The sequence below is a fragment of the Lepisma saccharinum genome, chromosome 6 (assembly GCF_977018435.1).
Source record: "Lepisma saccharinum chromosome 6, izLepSacc3.1, whole genome shotgun sequence".
Lineage (NCBI taxonomy): Eukaryota > Metazoa > Arthropoda > Insecta > Zygentoma > Lepismatidae > Lepisma > Lepisma saccharinum.
In genome coordinates, this window is record NC_139234.1 from 56,032,247 (window position 1) to 56,055,282 (window position 23,036).

The window sequence follows — 23,036 nt, forward strand, 5'->3', positions numbered from 1 at the left end:
ATTTCATCACTCATCCCCATCTTCGCAAATTAGCCAAGAGGCACAAAATGCGAAGTAAAGTAAACTAAATCAATCAATCAATCAATCTTAGGTCATGAACTTCTGCTCCCTAATAATCACAGTTCCTACACATAGATGGTGACAAGTACATTGCAGTATGTTATTTCAATATTATTATTCAATATTAATTTTCCAACATACTGTTTTTTAATTTATCAAAGATTGAGCCCCACTGGGAAAAAATCCTGGCTATGCTTCTGGTAGGAACAGTACATACAATACATCACAATCCTGCCATTTTGTTACAGTTTTTATGAATATAGAAAAAGTAAAATACTATGCTCTGGCTTTGTAGAATACATTTGTAATATGCAACTTCTCTTTTTTAAATCAGTAATCTGTGATCGTATAAATTAATCGTCGAGGTAAATTAACCTTTCAGGTTCTTGAAATATTTGCTATATTATATCAGTATCAGTAAATTAATATATCATATTTTCCTGTGTAAAACTAGCCCAATAAAATCAAACACACCACACAAATAGTTAAATGATGATGTTTCTCTGGCATTATGAAGGTAAAAACAAGATAAAATCAGGTGAGGAGGATGAAAGAAGCAGAGGCATGGTGGTTGTCTGTTGAAACAGGCCTCGATGCAGTGATATCTCTAATAGTCATAAATGTCATTTATTTATACATTGTAACTGGACTGGAATACCAACCAAATAATATTAATCAGCATTTTGAACAATTTTCAAGAGTGAAGTCACCAGAAATATTTCGTGAACAACACACATTGAAAAACTGCTTTCGCAGATATAAAGATATGAGAGGGGCTCATGAAATTAGTCGACACAATACATTCAACTACATAAGGAAGTATGATTTTCAACACAAACTTACGTTTTTTACATGGAAACCCCATATTATTTTTAGTGCAATTGAAAGTAGGGAAAAATTCATTAAGAATGGTGTTCGTTACATTGTAATACGTCAAGTAGTTCTCAAGTAATTATAACAAAGTTGAGCATGAGATACAACGGCTGAGATGAACCTCAGCAGTTCATTCATATATCTATGGGAGGAAAATATCAAGAATGAAAAAGGAATGTGATAAAATTCAACTTTCATTAGTAGAACTACTATGCATGGTTTTCCCAGCAACAGTTCTGACGTACGTACACTATCACAAATGCCTGTTTAATCAGTGTACTTTGTTACACCTTTGCTTTATTTGATAAATCAATTAGAAATAAAAATATATAATGTGCAAAGTTTAAAAGTTGAAAACACAAAGATTTGTCATGACCAAACGAGAAGAGTTTGTACTGATTTACTAAAAATTATGACGTAAATGAATAAACACTGATTAAAATTAGAAAGATGTTAATGTACTAACCTTTATGTATGTAACTGATGGTGGAATGTTTAAAATTTATACTTTTTAATGTACAAATATTTGTTAACTCAGGAAGATGTATCACAACCTTTTAGATAATTTGTCAAAGCTTGCTTATGTATAAACAACACATTTTATTGTAACCTGCAGTTGTTGGAACATAACTTTCCTAAGCACAACACGTATTATGCAGAAGAGTAACATGTTTGTTACGACACACGAATGGCATCAAAAGGGGAATATGTATGTTACAACAAACATGTTAACTTCTGAGATATTTGTTTCAAGGGTCAACTTCACGTTGCAATTAATTGAGAACTTCTTGATGTATTACAATGTAACAAATACCATTCTTAATGAATTTTTCCCTACTTTCAATTGCACTAAAAATAATATGGAGTTTCCATTTCAAAAATGTAAATTTACGCACTAATTTCATAAGCCCCTCTCATACCTTTATATCTGCAAAAGCAGTTTTTCAATATTTATTTTTGTTCAGAAATATTTCCGGTGGTAATTTTAGGTGACTCACCCTGTGTATCTGTCAACCTCTTTCTGTGTATGTGTGGTGTGTGTGTGTGTGTGTGTGTGTGCATGCATGCATGCGTGCTTACATATGTATGCATGCAAGGTACTGAATTAATTTTCATGCAGATCATTACGTGTTTTCTTTGTAAATATTTACGTGCTATCTTTGCTTTGACAGATCTGGTTTTACACAGGTAGGGAAAATTTAACGTGTTTAGTACATGATGTAGGCAGTTATTTAAGTGAAATTTTATAAATCATATATTTCATAATGGTTGAGCACTAATTCCTTTGACTTTCCTTTTGGCATAATTTGAAAAATATTCTGCAAGTTGAAATTCACATACCTAAAAAGACAGTATACATGCTTGCTCCAATGTAAAGAAATAATATCAATACATAAATTCAACTGAATACCTGCAAAACTTCTTGCATGCCAACACTGCTTCAAATTTGAAAAATTCCACAAAAGAAGCACATTAATAGTTCATTATGCAATTTAACCACAAGATTTGCTATTTACAGACAGTGTCATTAACAGTAGATTTTGACACCAATGAATATACATAGTTTATAAATTACATCATATACACAGAGATATATACAATAGTTACAACATGACTGTATGTGACATTTTTCACAAGCTAATAACTGAGACAAACATTTATTATGATAATGAACTCTATAAATATTCCGAGAAATATAAACTTGTATGAGATATCCTGTATAGAGGAAGGTGCAGAATAAACAAATCCTTTACATGTTTAGTATTCTTTCCATAGCCATACATTTTTGTACTGTGATTATTTTCCTTTAATTTGACACACACATCCTCTTCCTTTTCATTTATGCACATCATGGTCCGTTACGTATATTTTTCCATTTGATAAATATCACCTATCAACCTGTGAATTGGAATATCGCCGATTGTGTCCTTAAAGAAAAGATGTTCCACCGTTCCTGGTCTCACAGAACGCAAACTTGGAATAAGCAGCAAGAAGCGACCAAACCTTGTCGGCTGGCGAGGGTATCTGTTCCTGACATAATCTCCCAGGATGCATTGCGCTTGGTCTTGCAGCATCTCCACTGGTTGCACGTCACATAATCCAGGAGTTTCTGGAAGAAATTAAAATATCATATGGTCTCTATTGCCATTACATGTTCGATTGCACTACAATGTCAAAATTAAAGTTTGCTCCAATTTTTAAATTCTTTACTGGAGTAACATGTCTACATTTCAGTTATATTTAACTTGACCTCTAGATATTGTCGCCGAACAGACAAAATGGTATATGCCAATCAAAGCCAACCTAGTGGCAGAGTGGCTAACACAGCATGGTATGATCCCACTCTGGGTGATCTTCGTGAGTGTCCCTCTAACAGTTTCATCATATCATTGATCCTCATCTTTACAATTAGCTAAAAGTGACAAAAAAGCAAAGGAAAATAATTCAAATCAATCGATATCCAAATCCAAACTTAACGAGTACTTAATTTATGAAAATACTATATTTTGCATAATAACCTTTGGAAATTAATGAGTATATTCTTTAATAACTTAAACAGATTAGCTCTAAAGATGAAAGAACCACAAAAAAGATCAATTCTTTTAACAGCTTGAAAAGTAGTCGCTGCAAAACTAGTAAATTGGGATGCTGTGCTTCATTTATTTTGCGATGCTATAAGATTAACATAGTAATCATGAACTCTCTCAACATAATTTTTTAGCATTTGCAACTATCATCAAATTACTTTGCATATTAGCATTTTTGTCAACTCTTAATCAGAAACTAATTAGCAGAATTGATATTTTACTTTATTGTATGCATTGGCATAATGCCAGCCAACTAAACATATCGACAAAATGTGGAATAACAATTTTGCAATATGCAGATATTAAGCACGTGAATACATTAAACTAAACACAGATGTTAACTAGCTTCACACATATTATGCTCATCTTATGAAGCATGTTTTTAATTATGTACTGTATCATGATTTTAATTTTAGAAATGTAACAACTATGTGCTTGTTTCTGTGTTCACTTGTGTGACATTTTAAAACATTTGCGTAGTGCAACACTGTTTCACATAATCCCGTATCACATTTTGTGGATCAGTTTATCTTTGATTGGGCTTGCCCACGGTCAGCTTTATTCCAGGCTGAAATCCTGAAAATTTTCAACGCTGTCTTGCTGGCTTAAAGATCAAGCTAAAAAGCATGGGCGCAAATAGCAAAATTGATGTTGACTTTTAAAGAAACAAAGGAATCTGTAAAATGTTTTTCTTTTTTCCAAATCTGGACAGAAGATTGACATTACGATGTAAGTTGAAAACATGCATTAACATTAGAAATGGAAATGTATCGTTAAATAACTGTAAATAAACAGAAAACGCAAGGCCAACTTTACATATCATATGCAGCATGGAACTTTCCAATACACTGTACAGTAGTTTGACACTATTTTATTTGCTAGAATGTCGGAATGACATTAAAAACTAAATATTTAAGTACGTAGATTTTTCAGCGAAAAGTGCAGTTTCGACCAGGACTTGAACCCGGAATGAGTGTTGTGTTCTACTTGTACTTAATAAGAGTAACTTTAAAGCTTAGCGTGTGGTGCCTCATGCACACAACTTTCTCAGTGTGGGATTTGCTTTTTGCGTAAACATGTTTTAAATTAGTCAGCCTCTATATGATGGTTATAGCTCTTTGACATCGCTGATTTATTTTGCACACCTATAATTAAGAATCTTAATGACATCAATATTGGATGTTTATTAAATTTTATGATTCACCACGTGAAAAGTACGGAAAGCTCTGTGATGTGCTGGTATGTGGCTCAGAAAATCCAAAATACATTTTTTAACAACTTAATAACATACTGCTTTACTTATGAAAAATAACGTTGAATACACTAGCGAATGAACTGATGACGGGATGAATAGACTACAGAAAATTATTACTTTTTACTTTTGGACTTTCATTCTCTAATATTTCTTCCAAGTAACATCAGCCGGCTGATGTCACGGTTTACAGGGTTGCCAAATTGAAGGCTCTGGCCTCCCTCGGATTAAAGATGCCCATGGCTTGCCTCATCAAACCACAACTTCTTTAGTTTTATGAATCTTGCATATCATACCTGGTGTGAATAAAACAATAGCTTTCATGCATCCACATTCACTTCCATCTGGTGACAGTTGCCTGAAACGACCCATTATATCCTGAAAATGAGCATGTGTATAATATTAGAAAATACAATAATTAATAAATCAAGCAACACAAATCGACAAGGTCATATATTGTATTCTAATGTAATTTTCATTATTTTATGAAGAAAATATGTCCAGTAGGTTCCAATGAGGAAATTGCATGGAGTATCGATGAGGATAAGTTAATAAGTACAGTAATTATTATGTAAGAACATGAGTTTCTGAAAAAGAATGTAATTTTAACAGTTCTGTTCTATGCAATGAATTTCCTGTGTGTATGTGTGCGTGCGCGTCTGTCTGTACACCCCTCCCTTGGTAAGTCTTAATTTCAATATTTGCAATCATGTACATCCATAGCTTTGGGACCAGGGGAGGCAAAATGTCATACATATACATGTTTCTGACCATCAAGGGGCATACCTTTCCCCAAACCTGTTTCAGATATCTATGTCTGCAAGCTACATTGAAAAGGTATATTTTTTTCAAGTTGTAAACACTTGAAAGAAGGCTAAGCTCTTACAATTATTAAGGTCATATGATGGTTTCATTATTCATTATTAAATAAAAGTTAATGTCCTTATGGTGTAGAAGGGTAACAGTGGATTCTTTAATGAATTTACAAAACATACCTGAATTGTCTTTATTTCATTGTTTGTGAGATCGTCCTGGGGCAACCTATCTCGAGCTTTGCTGCAGCCAAATAGTGCAGATAGATCCCATGGAATAGACCATTGTGCTAAGTGGAGGAGAAACAGCTCTTTCCAAGAATCCTGGAGGAGGAGGATCTGTAAATAAACAAGATTCTTATCTGAAGTTAAACTAAGTTTATGCTGATGTCCTTGTTTCGTTAGGCACTGGTGTGTCCAGAAATTTTGTGAGGTGATCATTTTTATTATCAGGAACACTTAGTCAAAAATGTTTATTCTACTATTTACTGGTAGTTTATTAAAACCATGTTTGAAATTTTTCAAATGTCTCTAGACACATATTAACACAAAATGTTGGAAAAGGTACCGAGTCAAATCCTCGCAAAGAATAATTTTTAATAGCATTATTATTTATAAATCAATTTCTATACCAAATATGAACATTTAAAACATCGTCAAGGGGTTCCAGGTTCGGATCCCACTTTAAACTGTAGGTTCAGTCTCGATTATCTCATCTGTGCATAAAGTGGAAAAGTGGACTTTAAAATACTTTAAACATAAAATAACACATTACCATACAATAAATTTTACTTCAATTGTTATCCGTTTGTGAAATTGTATATTCAAAGAGAGCCGCTAACAAGGAGTTTTCTTTTTTGATATGGTAAATAATGTCATTTGTTCTGGCTACACTGTCGTCGTAGCAAAATTAAAGAGTCCTTTCATCTCTTCCCCTATCCCTTTAATTGTGTGTGAAATACTGGTTATGAAATTCTCTATGGTGGAAGATGCAAGCGTTGTAGATAATGTCGGTACATGAAATCCACAAGCCTCTCGCATGGCCCCTAAAAATAATTAAATAATTACAAATGACAAAGCCAGCACGAACTTATCACCCAATAATTTTTGTTATTTGGATCCATTTTTAATGATTGAAAGAATAAGTTACCTTAGGGATAACAGCGTAATCAGTTTGTGTAAATGTTTAGAAAATGGTCAAATATTATACAAATACGGTGTCAATTAGTGCACGTGTAAATAATTAAGAAATGCACGACTCTGAAAACCGGCTAAAACGAATATGCATATAGTAGGTTCAGAAGAAATGCAGTTTACATAACTCCTGTGTATGGTGAGTATTTGCTTGTATTTATTTATTTTCGATTCCACAAACACACTCACCTACGTAATCCTGCACCTGTGTATTCATTCACTGGCATACGCAAGGACTTTTTTTCAGGAGGGGCTGGAATTGCAAAGGTGGATACATAGCTGCGTTCTGTGGGGAGGAGGATACACTATAACATATTTCATATTTACCATTCTTAGCATTCGTTTTAAAAGTTGTTGAAGGGCAAAACTGGTACTTCGGGGTCATTTTAAGGGGAGTTTACATTTATCACTTAGGTTTTTCACCAAGTTCATTACAACTTTCATTTCAAAATTTCGATTATCTCAACATTTCTGGAGGGGCTGTAGCCCCATCAGCTCCCCCTGCGTACGCCAATGTATTCATTCATTTTATTTGTTATGTGTGATGTTATAGCCATGCTTCCTTTCATGTGATACATTCTTGAAATGTGTGAAAATTGTGTAACTTAAGTTTGTTTGTTTATTTTACATATTAATTAAAAATGTAGAGCGAACTCACCTGATCTCTTTTTGAAAGTGTCTGAAATGGAGCAAGACACCTCACCCACCGAACTGCCATGAACAGAAGACGTGCGGTAGTCTCCTAGCGAAAGAAAAGATAAAACATGGTAAACAAAAGTAAGATTGATACTAAATACATCCAAAGTATTAAACTTTATATTCTTACAAACGGTCAGCAATAACTCCCAACCTACAAAATATGGGAAAACTGTCATTTTTAGTAACACTTCAGTAAGATATTTGGGTGCACCGTGCATGATATTCGTTGACTCATTTTCGTACTGTTTGCAATGGCTTACTGGTTTGAGTGCCGCATATTTATACCGGTTAAAAACAAATTATTGATACTTAATTACACAATCACTTCTTCTTTAAAAAATATCAAGGATTACAGTCACATGAACACATTGGCTAATTGGCGTTGGTATCAAGTCATGCACGAAAACACATTTACAATACTGCATCTAGCAGAAACCCATGCTATTGTCATATCACTAACTGTGCAGTTTGCAGTTGTCGAAAAAAAAAGTACGCAAGAGAGTAAGGAGAAATTTGGATGAGTTCATTGCCATCGACAGGATACGGGTGGAACAGATTAACCAGTGAGTTAAGCTTACTCCTCAGTCTGGCATGTGGATTTGTGGAGTCCCAATCTAATTGCAGATTTTATACTCTGTCACTCAACAACCAGCAGTTTTGATATACAGACTAGGTGCCAACGTGAGGATGGGAGGGGGTAACGTTTTGCTTTGTGAGTTGTCCTTTTTATCTTAGAAAATGTATTATTTATCTGCGTGTTGTTACATAAGTCATTCCAGTGGCGGATCCAGAAAGGTTTCAAGGGAGAGACTCAAGTTATGGTCAATTGCATTTTCATTTTTTTTTCGGAGCACCCCTAACGAATCATCGCAGCTAGAGACGAGACCTTTTAACTTTGAAGTGTTCACTCATTTTTTATAAAGCCACACAGGATTATTCGTGCGTGAGCAGTTTAAGAAAACCTATAGAGCGAATGATACACCCGTTGTTCATTCATTTTATAATTACTACAGGGATAAAAAAAAAAAACTACCGAAGAGTACTTATTAGGCAGCTGTAACAAGATTTGTTCTTAAATGACGATGTTGGTGTAACGTATGGAAATTGATTGATTGAGTGATTTGTTGTTTTAAGTCCGCTTTATGCACAGAAAGGCTAATCGGGACTAAACCTACAGTTTAAAGTTGGATCCGAACCACTATGTGCCTCCTCAGGGTATCGAACCCGGGACACTTTGATTACAAGGCAACGACGCTATTAATGCGCCATCGGGGAGGCACACGTATGGAAATGATTCTTAACTTCCGAGTGTGCTGCGATTAGTTATTTGGTTAGTAACTTCAGCCTAGTTTCTCTCTTTCTTAGTTGTCTGTCTGCATAATACCATAAAAGTGCTATATTTTACCTGAAAAAGTTATTTTTGCTAATGTCATATTCGAAGGGGAGGATGTGACTTCCCACTAAGTCAGCCTTTGTTCCCTAAGAATATTATTTTAAAACTGTCCAATAATATATGATTTACTGCTGATCCTATAGGATAAAGTAAAGTATTACACATTTCTAATTAATAGTTTTGGAAAAAAATGGGAGGGGGGCAAGGACAGTATACTTCTCTTGGTATACAAGACTTAGCATTAAGAGACCATAGTACGGAGAAAAAAATGGGGGACGACTGTCCCGCTCGCCCCCTAATCGCCGCCACTGAATAGTTGTTATAATGTTGTAGTTCATGCTAAATGTGTCAACAACAGTTAAATATGTCAATTTTGTATTGTTTTCAATAGTATCGAATTCGTGGGGAACTCAAAATATTATCACGGAGTGGGGCCCAGGGAGAAAATGCCCCCTTGCCTGAGACAGGAGATACACCTTCCATCTGACACTTCTATGTTGTCTCCAAATGAAGAGCAAAATATTTCCTAGATCTCACCTTTTTTGAAATGCCGAACGAAATGTAAAACCTCAACATATAAAACGCTTTGTAAACATGCAATAAAAAGCATTATTTTAGTATTTGAAACTGTAAGAATGTTGTGGGACGACACGCTGGCAGCTTCAGTAAAATTTCATCGTTTATGACAGGCTATGAAAGTTTTTCAAATCACCATACGTATGATATTTTGGCGCCTTATGAAAAGATGCACAATATACCTTTATTCAAAATAGGGTATTTGACGCATTTGCTAAGAAGGGGAGGGGGTTCCAGTAACTTCTCTTCTCTAGTCCCTCCCGAGTTATAAAAAAATAATAACCAGATGGGGGATTACCCATCAACCGCTTTCAAACACGCCCTAATATACACATAGCTATACATATAGCCTCCCCGATGGCGTAGTAGTAATATCGTTATCTCTTAATCCTGTGGTCCCGGGTTCGATACCCGGTGAAGGCACATAATGGATCGGATCTCACTTTAAAAACTATAGCTTCAGTCCCGATTAGCCTATCTGTGCATAAAGTATGCTTAAAACATGTATTGTCGGGATATATGCATAGACCATCTGCCTTCGAGTTAAATAACCGTATCGTAAACTTATTGGTGAAGAGATTTTCATTTTTCCACATCATTGATTCTATGAGCTTAGCTTATACAAAATACAGTTCAAAGAAACGAAAGGATTTTATGCTAACCTACGTTGCGGATTAGCGTAACTGGTTAAGAATGGATCCCAGGTTCAAATCCTGGGTAAAATATAAGGACATCTCATTAATTTGAATCGTCAATACTCATCTTCGCGATTAACCTAGAAGAGTAGAAAATCGACGCAAATAACCAAACGAAACAAAAAATCCAAAATTTAAAGAAAGAAGACATACTCAATAATCAAGAGGGAATCCTCAAATTGTGGACTACCCCGTTAAGTTAGACAACCCAAATTACATTACAACTATGCTAGATTGCATACGTCTCAGGGTAAATTTCGCAATAGGGGAGAGGAAAGGAGAGTGGGGGTGGGAGGAAAAAGAGAGAGAGAGAGACTGTGTGTGTGTGTGTGTGTGTGTGAGAGAGAGAGAGAGAGAGAGAGAGAGAGAGAGAAGGAGAGAGAGAGAAGATAGAGAGAGGGGGAGGAAGGAGAGGAAGAGGAATGAGAGAGAGAGAAATAGAGAGAGGGAGAAAAAGGAGGGAGAGAAAAGAAGGAGAGAGGGAAAGAGAGAAAGAAAAAGGGAAAAGAGAGAGAGAGAGAGAGAGAGAGAGAGAGAGAGAGAGGAGATAAGAGAGAGAGAGAGAGACATACTTTCTTTCTTTCTCTATCTCTCTCTCTCTCTCTCTTTTCTCTCTTTCTCTCTCTCTCTCTCCCCTCCCTCGCTTTCTCTTCTCTCCCTTCTTAATCTCCTTAGAGAGGGAGAGAGATGGAGAGAGGTAATCATACCCCCAGAGAAAGAGGTAATCATACCCCCAGAGAGAGAGAGAGAGAGACAGACAGAGAGAGAGAGAGAGAGAGAGACAGAGAGAGAGGGAGGAAGAAAGAGGAAGGACCGGGGGCAAGAAAACTCTCTCTCTCTTTCTTTACGATTCTCTCTCTCTCTCTTCCCTCCCTCTCTCTCTCTACCTCCCTCTTTCTCTCTCTCTCTCTCTCTCTCTCTCTCTCTCTCTCTCTCTCTCTCTGAAGAAGAGGAGAGAGAAAGAGACTCTCCTCTTTCTCCCCTCTCTTCACGGGTGACACGTTACACATCAACACGATAGTCTACTTCTTGCCACACTCGTATCAACATAGGCCTGTCGATAGTATCCATCGCGGCGATGATACGCTTCCTTGAGGCTTCGATATCACGCGGCATCGGTGAGACGAATACCCTGTCTTTCATGAAACCTGACAAAAAGAATTCACACGGTGTAAGGTCCGGTGATTTTGGGGACCAAAACATTGCACAAAAGACTGTGAGTGATGTGGCCGATCTAAGTGTCGTCTAGCGGCAGGGATATGAACTCTCAGCTAAACAAAACATACACGCACAAACTTTTTGCGTTCCTCGATCGTTCTGGACTGCTTTCATTAACGTAAGTTAAATAGTTTACTTGCAATACATTTTTGTAATCCCTCAATTATTTATGAAACACCCCGTATATTGAGAGTCTATACTGGTAGGAATTTTGTAAGGGATCAGGTCATAGATATGAAATTTATCAGTAGTAGTAATTATTATAACTAGGGCTCGGAAGTTGAAGACCTATAAATTGCCGAAAAAAGACCTATAAAAAGACCTAAAAATATAAAAAAAAGGACCTAAAAACGGAAACAGGACGTATAAATGTGATCCAAATTAATTAATAACTTCAGTTTTAATTACATATTTAATGAGTAAAAAAATAAAAAAATTCTGCTGGTATGGAACACACAGTGCGAAAAAACTGAAAGCTTCAAAACAAGAGAAAGTTGCCACTTACAGCGCGACCTTCCAGACAAGTTACGGTTAAAGGACCTTGTACCGTACCTGCTTCAGTCGTCCAAATATATATATATATATTTTTTTTTATTTCTTTACTACAGAAAGGATGTTTAAGAGGTGATGAACTGATGATGATTCGAATTGAGATTGGGCAGTAAAAACGTAGTCGAAAGAAGGTGAAGTTGCAAAAAAAAAGCCGTTAAGGCCTTAAAAAAGGCTAAAAAAGGACCAATAAGGCAAAAAAGGACAAATAAAACCCACCTTTTTCTGGCCTACAATGACCCAAAATGAACATATATTATGTTGGGCCTCGTCTTCGGACACTAGGAAAGAAAAGGATTTTTCCTCAACTTCCGAGCCCTATAATTATAACTCACTAACAACCCCCTCCCCGGCCTGGACTCAACTTGAATTCTTCTTTTATTTCCTAGCTCTTGGTGACTAGTAGAGTTCAATGTCCCTTTCAAGTGAAACTTTTGCGATCTCTCTCTGATGGCCTAGTGGTAACGTTATCACATTGTAATAAAGGGATCCCGGATTTGATCCTCAGTGGAGGCACTTGTCCCAGATTTGCCTATCTTAGCATAAAGTTGACTTTTGACGTTTGCATAAAACTCGTCGAGTTGTGTAAGCACTGCCGCGAAGTAGACGCGTTAAATACTTCACTTGGCCCTTTTTCACACTTTTTAGTCATTGGGAATTCCGCTTACACTGTGCAGCTTCATTGTTACATATTCAGTAATATAGAAATTGCCAGAAAATTTGAAGTTGTTACACTTCTGTCTTGTTGTATTATTTCTATATTATATTCCATATGATATTATTGTAGATATAATTAATATATACAACGAATAAGAATTGTTGCGTTAAACCAGGTCAAATTTTCAGAATACACCATTAATATTTCATCATCTTTTCATCTTTGGATGGAAAACGAATGTACGAGTGATTCGAAATGCACTATAGCCGGGACGACCTGGAATCCGGCGCCGAGACCGCCTATATGGCAGTGACCCTCTGTTGCCGCGTTTACCTACGAAGGAGGAACTCGCGGTCAAACAACCAATTATACCTACTGCTTGGGCAAGAAGCGACAACAGTAAAATCTCTCCTCCCCGAAGCAACCAGCAGGGAAACAGCATTTTGTCAAAATGACCGTTCTGCGCTGTGAATGGACACACCGGTTCGTACGGCGACCGGATTCTAAATCGCATTCTAAATCTAATTCTGGTAATCGCCGGCCTCGGTGGCGGAGTGGTTAGCACATTGCGCTACGACGCCAGGGATCCCGGGTTCGAATCCTGGCCTGGGCATGGATGTTTGTGAGTGTCTATTCATTAATTTCATCATATCATAACTCATCCCCATCTTCGCAAATTAGCCAAAAGTGGCACAAGAAGGCAAGTAAAATAAAGCAAATCAATCAATCAATCAAAGCATTCGGGTAATCGGTTTCAAAGGCCCAACGAAATAAAAAATAACACTTTTTAAGTGCCGAATACCTTAAAATGTGCCTTTGTAATGTCGCGCGCGTTTTTTTAAACAGAGAACCCCCCCTCTTTTTCCTGCTCACCGGATCAAATTACCACATCGCAACATTGTACAATGACATGGGCGTGTAACACAGGGAGCTTCGAGATCGTCCTTCGTCTGCCATTGGTCAAACAAACGCCCCAATAACAACTTAACCACGCCAGTAAGCTGCGCCTTGCATGTCAGAAAGTCAACGCGGGAGTCAGCTCGTGGGAGCCAATGAGCATCGTGAACGCCGACTTTCGCCCGCCTACCCACCTGCAGCACCTCCCATGTCGGAGTCAGGGTCAGCGGCGGGAGAGGGCTCGAGTGGATGGTTGTCGTCAGACGCTCCGCTTCTGAGAGTTTAGCCGACCAGATGAATTCCTGCAAGAGAAGAGAGCAACTCAGGATCAGCGAAAACAGAAAACTTGGAAAATGATATAAATTGCATCGTTTTCTCACCATTCAAAATACATTTATGCTATGGTACACCGACAGCATCACCTGACAGGTCAAATTTGGCCTTAGCAGCTGAAATGCGAGTCTTTGCCGACGGCTTGATACTATCTATGCAGGAACATGATTTATATAACATCTATGACAGCAGAAAAAAATAGCTGTAATCTAAGAAGCAAGAGAGAAATGAAAAGAACAGTCTACACAAAGAAGGAAGAAATTATCAAAGCTAGTAACAACAACATGTAAAATTACAGCCTGAAATGTATATTAGACGCCAGGTTACAAATAGACTGACTTGCTTTGGTGAGAGGGTTGGCAAGTGCGAGTGGTGAGAGAAAGTAGGAGGCTCACTTCGAAAACATCTATACACAGAAAAACTGATTTGCTTGAAATAACAAAACACGTTTGGTGAATCTCTTTGGTAACCAACAACAAAAAAATTGGTAGATATTATTAAATAAGATGATTTTGACTGAAGTCTTTGGTAACTCTGAACAAATGTGCACGGCTACTGAAAGAATTTGGTTCTGGTGAACAAGCATTTGTTTGTCAGCTATTTAAAGAAATATTTGTGTATAAAAAACAATTATTTGGTTATTCCAAACAACCTTTATTTCTTTGTGTACAGTGATGGCACCAGATAAAATGGGACGGGAATGTTTTCTGAGAGGGTAGTGACCCCCTAAATATTGCAGGGAAATGTATATTTTTTCTAAAAGAGCAATTGTAGTTTTTCTCATTTAAACTTAAACTTTATTGGTAGTAGTACCCCCCTACTCCCGATATCTGGCAACAGCCGTAGCACGTGAGTTATTTTTCCACAGCAACCGGCTGCTTCAGCCATCACTGTGAGCAAGGGAGATAGGACTTCCTGCATTTCTTCTTTTGATGTGCGGACACCACGGACAATTTTCATTAACAAATATATTGAAGTGATAATGTTCTGATTAATTTGAAATTTTCGGTGTCCGATATGGAACATGCGAATGAAAACCAGCACTTATTTTAGTTTATGTTATTATTCTTTATTGTTACTTCCATTGTTACTTTTGTTATTTCCATTGTTATTACATTCCAATGTAAAATAGCCAAAGCTGTATTTGGAATTCTCTGGTAAATAAATAAATAATTTGACAATATTGGCCAGACGAAACTAGAAGCTTGCATTAGATCCAGTAGTTGTCAACTAATTTAATCCAAATTTTATATTTGTCAACAAGCTTGGACACAATAGAACTACAGTTGAATCTCTGAGTTATACGTATGTCAAGGTGAAGAGAAAATAATACGTATAACTGAGAATTACTTACAAATCAGATTTAGGTACCATATCATATCATTTTTAAAATAATTGTATCTATTTTGAGGAAAAAAATGGACCTAATACAGAGGCGTAGCAGCCGCCTCCGCAACCCCCGCGATGCGGGGGGAGGGCGGGAGGCGAGGTGTAGGAGCCCTGCATTGGTCTCTCTAAGCTCCTTAAGTTTTATATAATTTCACAAGTGTCGGTTATTTAAAAAAATAAATACGAAATAGACAAAAAGCACGTCAACAATGACAAAATTGGAACTCGAAATTCACTGATATGAGCACTAAATAGAAACACCCGATGTATTTTTTCATGTCGGTGAACTTAGAATACGTATCAACAGAGTAACTTTATTGTACGAGTCAATACTTAGACTGTTTCATTTTTTATGGGGGGATGTGGTCGAGTGGGTTCCCAATATCATAAGACGATGTAAAAAGCAGGGGCGTACTAGCTCAATCAGGGGAGCCCTGGCAACTTAACCTGTGGGCCCTCAGAAATGCTTGCTGATCGCCTCAAATATGAAAGAAATCCCTCATTTCCCACCTTTATAGATATACCGCTTGTCGGAATCTTTAGAGTATAAATTGTCTACAGTTATGAATTCAGTAGGAAGACCGATATTAGTGTGGAATCCATAGTTTTCGGAGTCGCAAAGATAAATAGTGACACTCCCAATGCCGTTAAACTCCAAGTTTATAATATATATATATATATATATATATATATATATAATATTAGTAGCCTACCTTCATCTCGTCTTCTTTCCATTTCTGATAGAAGAAGTAATCTTGAAACTGATGCATTGCATAGTGTGATTGCCGACCTCCGTGGTGGAGGAGTTAGCACAGCGCGCTACGACCCCAGGGGTTGCGAGTTCGAATCCCGGCTTGGACGTTCTTTGTGAGTATCCCCTCATTAGTTTCATCATATCATCACTGATACTCATCTTCGCGATTAGTCAAGAGCGGCATAAAAGCAAAGTAAAATAAATAAATCAATTAATCACGCATAGTGTGATTTGCAGCTGTGTGGATTCCTTCCCGATGGCGCAGTGGTAGGTCGTCGCCTTGTAATCAAGGGGTCTCGGGTTCGATACCCGATGGAGGCACATAGTGGTTCGGTTCCCACTTTAAACTGTAGGTCCAGTCCCTATTAGCCTCACTGTGCATAAAGTGGACTTAAAACACCAAATCAATCAATCAAGCAGCTGTGTGCGCCTATGTCACATTCCATGTATTTTTACAAGGCGAGCAATGAAAAAATAGCTTGCTTTCCAATACTACTGAAACTCTGCAAGTGGAGATCGGAAACCATGGATTTGAGGTTCAAGCCGTGCATAGAACCGTGTCCCATCAATTTTTCATTCATCTTCATCGCCGAGATTAACCTAGTTAGGCAGGAAAGCCATAACCCTCTCCCCTAGTCGGAACTTGGTGGGAACAAGGGAGGGAGGGAACTTACCCACTCTCATAAAATTTAAAATTTACGAGTTATTTGTACTTTTGTTAACCTCCTCAGACCTGAGAAGCAAAGTAACGAACAATTTTTATAATTTCCCAAATTTAACAGTTATTTAGCAAAATAGTCCTGAACGCTATTTTATGGGATTGTTATTTTTATTATTCTGCTCCTCTAAAATTAAGGCCCAGTTTAGATTCCGCCCCCCCCCCCCTGCCCCATGTTAGATCCAAAGTTACGCCCGTACCCCTCCCCGTGACAAACATGTATTTTCTTAGGATTCAAACATAGAGCATACAACCTACGCTAACCATTAGACCATGGAGACCAGATCAGTTACTTTCCCGTATGCACAGGCTGGTCCCGATCGCAACTTAATCTACTCTTGATCTCGGTGAGATCAATTAAGGAACAACGGGCTGAAACTCAATCTCCGGGTAGAAGGGGGCTGTCTTCTTTCCAAAAGGGGAGCATTTCAAAACACAACCCCGGCCGACAAAGGGATGCTTCTCACGCTCTCCCCTTGCGAGCAGAGGATTGCGAGCAGGGGGATCGTGCCCCTCCCTCCCCCCATCAGGTGTTGCACCCTTTGTTGTGGACGGCCAGTAGCAGGGAGAGAGGTGATTAAGTAAAACGCGGAATCATTGTGCTACGTAATGGGGAAGCCACGCGATTGTAGAGCATCCAATTGTTGCGAACAGTGTTGCCAACCATTGGTTTGGAAATGTCGCTTGAAGGTGCCTCGTCAGCACCGATACTATATTCCAAATTCTGAATACTTACATCTACTTTGAATTTCCCCGAGAGTATTAAAATGAATCTACGTACAGACGATGTTTTCTACATATCTCTGTTAGAAGATGATACGACGCCAGGGGTCCGAGGTTCGAATCCCGGCCTGGGCATGGGTGTTCTTTGTGAGTGTCCCTTCATCAATTTCATCATATCATCACTCATTCTCATCTTCACGATTAACCAAAAAAAGTGGCAGAAAAGCGAGGAAAGACAAATCAAATCAATCGATGAATGAACCTACGGTGCCGCGAAACATTAAAGATATCTGAACAACAGCGAAAGCAAACCACTTAAGATTCAAGAGAATCTTGAATTTTCTAGAAGGAAAATTTTGACAATTTGGAAAATCACATTTTTTTTTTTCGAAAGGAGGGAAATTTCCAGCAACACCTTAAATGTCTCTACAATAGCCATGCGACAAGTATTTTTCAAGCTGAATAAATCCTTTGCACAAAAGGTCACATGCAGACAAATGTACATTTTAAAATATATACAATTACGTTAGTAATTTTTTATAGATGCAACTTGTTTGATTGTAGTCTGTTGGAAGATGTTCGAAATCTCCACACAAAATTTATCTTTGATCATGCGTTTATTCAGAAATTTTCAATCTAGGGATGCTGGAACAATTCAGAAGGGGCGAGTTAACGGTAACCTCAGTTCCAAAATAACCATTAATCAAACGTTTGTGAGAAATTTTAAAGGGGTGTTATGGAAGTTGTAGGGTTGTTAGAGGGCGTGTGAATTAATTGATGTTCCTGATTATGCGGGTCTCTCCGATAGATAGTGTTGCCCACGAGACGAGACTTTGACCTGTCTCGTCTCGTGGAAATGCTGTGAAATGCTGTCTCGTCTCGAAAATATTCGTTTGTCTCGGGACACATGATCAATCTCGTCTCGTCTCGAATTTTTAAAAGCCTGTCCCGTCTCGTCCCGTGGACAACACTACCGATAGAGTAGTGGCTGCACCTTGTAATTTCAGTTAGGAAAGTTACTAAAAAAAGCAACCCGTTTCAGATACTGTAACTTTGCTTTGAAAAGTAACATGTTACCGTCACCGTTATTTTGTCATACAACAAGGACATTTGCATGCTGAAGTAATTACCACACCTGTTCTGTGTAGGGCATGCTTTCCAAGTACAACTTTACATCGACAAGTCTAGAACAGCCGACCTCCGTGGTGGAGTGGTTAAAACAGCACTCTTCGACGACAGGAGTCTCGGGTTTCAATTTCGGCCTGGGAATGGGTGTTCTTTAGGTTCAGCTTTTTGGTAACCAGAAACAAAGAAAGAGGTAGTCTTGATGACTTAATTTTGGACGATTTTTTTAGTGACTCCAAACAAATGTGCACAATTACTAAAACAATTTGGTCTTAGTGGACATAAATTTGTTTGTCGCCTATTTCAACCAAGATTTGGTTACCAGTAACATTTTTTTTTTGGATATCCAGACAAACCTTTTTCTGTGAGTGCTAACGTAAGTCCCGACACGTTAACTGTGGAGGTACAGTGGTTCGGATCCCACTTTAAACTGTAAGTACAGTCCCGATTAGCCGACCTGAGTATATAGCTAACCAACAACAATCTTTACTTCTAATAATGTACACTAGTGTCCAAAATTAAAGCAACAAACAGAAATCCTTTCCTAGTGTGATTTTTTTGTTGATAAATTTGCCAATTTTAACCTGTTGCTATCGTGACTTTTTGTTCAATTCATCATTTCATCACTCATCCCCATCTTCGCAAATTAGCCAAGAGGCACAAAACGCGAAGTAAAATAAACTAAATCAAATCAAAATCAAATCAACATTTATATCTTTTCCAAATATATGTAAACATTTTACACCTTAAATGCACCATATTTAATCCATTAGATGAAGAAATGAAAGTGTTTAGGGCATTATCGAAGGGGGTATCGATCTCCTATATATTAGGCCTTAATTGACACGTGGGTTCTGAGGGGGATTCTGAATTAAACGTTGGGGGGGGGGACAGTATCCAACTCTAGGTCTTAGATCATGGCGAGTACTTTAGTTAGAGGGGGATTGAGCATTACATTGAAGGGGATATCCAATTCTTGTGTATTACTATTGTCTTAGACTGTTGCGGAAATTCCGGTGGGGAGACTGAGAATTAATTTTTTGAAGGAGGCAATATCCACTCTTCAATATTAACAGTAAGCCTAAAATTGGCATGAATATTTTGGTGGTATAGGATTGAGTATACATTTAAAGGGGGAGATTTCTCTTGATAAAGTTTTAAATCTTAGATTGTGAAGGGATTTCTGTAGTGGAGAGAGAATTCGAACATTACATTTTGGAGACTGTATTTAGCGATAAGGCATCCACACGTTTTCGACCCCGAATGTGCCAAAGGAAAAGACTAAATATCTCGGGATCTTAAGAAAGTATTGACACCCCATGAAATTAATATTCTTCAAAGCCTGCAAAGAAATGGATGTAAAAATTTTCTTGATCGCTTCGCTCGCAATAATTTGTTCCTACAATGTGCGTTTCGCGCTTTCATGAGATGAATATGAAGTTTTTATACTAAAGCTGCATTACAAGACAAGCGATATTCTCGATTGATTGATTTGGTTTTTTAAGTCCACTTTATGCACTCTAAGGCTAATCGGGACTGAACATACAGTTTAAAGTGGGGCCCACGCGATATTTTCGATTATGATGAACGATTTTAGGGGTGGTCTTGAGTGATGGCACCCCTGTTTAGGGAGGAGGGGCAGGTCAATTATAATATTCAGTAAAGCTAAGGAAAAAAATTACTTTCGGCAGACACGCTGTCGTAATTAAATATTTTGTGGGGATTACGATATGGTTTAAGGGCGCGAATGATATGATTTGGGGGAAACGCATGACATGATTTTGGGGGGGATGGGCACCCCCGAATCTTGGCACATAAAGGTTAGTTTATTTTCTATCTTAAACCAGTTGTCTATGACATCATAAATATTACTATCACCTGATCGTATTATGTAGTCAAATGGACACACGGGAAAGAATTTCCGTTTGTTGCTTTAATTTTGGACATTAGTATAGTTTGGTGTCATAATATATCCATAATCTCCCAAAAATAGATGGGAAAGAGATTTGTGCGTTTACATGGTCTAACAAAATGCGGACTGAAAATCCCTAGGCTTAGACACATGAGGTTGGCAACACTCCCTGAGAGGCCATCCAAGAAGCAGCATTCAGACTCTGACTCACTCAGGCCCTGAGAATTTGACATCTGAACCGGGCCGCGACACTAATCATGGAGAAAGCGAGCCGAAGGGGGGAGGAAGAGGGGGATGCTCTTAGCAGGGGGGAGGGGGTGAGGAAGCTGCATCAATATTCCAACACATCCATGAATGCTCAAGAGAGAGGTTCGCTTTAACATCTTAAACATGGCTCGCGACCTTCTGCGACCTGTCTGCTTTCGTAAGCGCCGAGGTCGGAGTCTAAGTGGAGGTGGAGCTGCGTATTTTATGACGACCCAACCGGGAAACAATATAATAATCTCACATGGGAGTTTTGTATGTATTGAAAAAAAATCGTTTTCAGAAATAAAACAGAAATAAGTCTATGTTTAGAATTTATTTTTAAAATAATAAGTCATATTTATTTGAATATGTTCCAAATATGGTTTGGAGTATATTTCTGTTGGTAATTTAAAGATGAGAACTCATCGCAAATAATTACTCCTTGACTGTTATCAGGGTTGCCAGAATGTCAAGATGAAAATACGGGACAAAACGGCAATCACAAGTCGAAAATAAGGGGTAAAGTTGCAAACACAGTATACAGCTCTAGCTCACGGCAGTTCCAAAGGGGGCTGCCCCCCCCCTGGCCCCTGCCTGGCTACGGGCCTGACAACACGTATCACAAAGTCATATCCACCAAGTCACAGAATAAAATCCTCTTAGTTCAAATCTGGCCTCGCTTGTTAGAACATTTAACCAATACACTGCTGAAGAAAATTCCTAAATACGCCACTAGGGTACCGTGTAGTTTATTTCAGATTAATGGATTTATGAAGAAGTCAAAAGGGGGCAGGTTCCCTACGGAGGTCCCTATACAAAAATATATGTTTTCCAGAAAGGATGATTATAATCAGTGGCGTATCATGAGTCCAAACCTGGACTAGCTAACTATGACACGTGGTCCTAGGCTATGGAGAAAAAGAGAAGACCGGTCTCCCATAAACCCCCCGGTATAAGTGGATTATACACACCCATTTTGCTTGCTCTTGATTCTTTCAAGGTAGTCACGTTGCCATCCCAACGGCAGCCAGGTTGCAAATTTCCAAGAATTCGGTTGCCAACTCCTAAAGCCAGTCTCACACGGCAGTTAGGTACGTCCTCACTTCGCCATTGACTTCTAGCTTCGTTACTTAACGATCGTGTGAGAGCTTTCTCTTATTCAGTTCCAGACAGAATTAGAAACTGTCTCTAAATCCATCGTTAATACCATAGAACTACCAATCAGAATTGATGAGCACACTGGCAGCTGAAGTAGGATACATAACCAATCAGAAGCGACCTCTAGTTCACGAGTACAGTTGTAATGGCGGCCGCGTGAGATGTAAACAATGTATCACTTCACATTTTTAAAAGCCGTTAAGTATTCAACCGAGAGGAATAACGTTTCGTGTAAAACGTTATTAGGTACAAAACAATGGCGCTGCTTAAATACATACTTTACAACGTTTACTGTACACGTATGAAAGAATACTTTAGTTGTTTCAAATGTAAACACCGTGCACTCAACATCTATTTTTTTATAGATGGTGTAACTCGACGTGCCTTTCATGTTGTATATGTTATACATTGTAATCGCAAAAGCTAGCCAAAAAGTTACATGAAATGCTTGCGTGTAAAGTACTATCTGCTATAAGATTTTTGGAAGCTTTTACATAGCATTTATGCTAGCAAAAATGCTAAAGGAAATGTTTTCGTCTAATGCCGGCCTTAATGTTTGGGGGAGAATATTTTATTTGTTGAGTGAAGAGTTTACTAATTATTATTGTTTTAAATAAATACTTCGCATGTCTAAATTTCCTACTGAGATACTGTTATTTTACTTTCACAACAGACGCGAATACTATTTTATCTTGAAGTAAACTAAACACTGAAGAGCCACATACGTATATAGTATGTACTCTCTGGTTTGTTGGCTGGCTGTAACAAATAGACTGTGCTGTGTGTAGCATCGCAGTAAATTAATCTGCTAGTGTTGTAATCATATATAAGTTATGAATTGTAATTAGTTCTTCATGGACTTCAAAGTAAATTTCACAATAAGTATTTTTGGAGCAAAGAAGTATCAATGAAATATAAATATAATATGGTAACTTAATGTTAATGTAAACACCACAATTTTCGCACTTTGAATGTTGTGAAGTTTGTGTAATTTAATTGACTAGTTGGTATTGGATGATAGCTATATTTCAAAACCGTACGAGAAGGGTTTCATTAGAATATACAACTTCTATCGTAATATACGGGTAATGCAACTTTATGCTAGGGTGTCCGTAAAGTGGTATATCAACTTGAAGTAACATATGTTATACACACTAACACTCACATTCACTGCCACGTGTTACATGTGCTACATTTTTCAACAGTGCCAATGT

General features: G+C 37.8%; 1 protein-coding gene across 1 annotated transcript in view; it reads right to left on the reverse strand.

The window, feature by feature from the left end:
• Positions 1-2,016: 2,016 nt before the first annotated feature.
• dsf (nuclear receptor dissatisfaction) overlaps positions 2,017-23,036 on the reverse strand; it is a gene marked incomplete at its 5' end in the record, with an annotated part of 64,195 nt that continues 43,175 nt past the window's right edge. The window contains 5 exons of the mRNA XM_083124745.1: positions 2,017-3,043; positions 5,070-5,151; positions 5,769-5,924; positions 7,438-7,521; positions 13,659-13,766. Coding sequence (XP_082980871.1) covers positions 2,793-3,043; positions 5,070-5,151; positions 5,769-5,924; positions 7,438-7,521; positions 13,659-13,766 — 681 coding nt within the window. The remainder of the gene's footprint in view (positions 3,044-5,069; positions 5,152-5,768; positions 5,925-7,437; positions 7,522-13,658; positions 13,767-23,036) is intronic.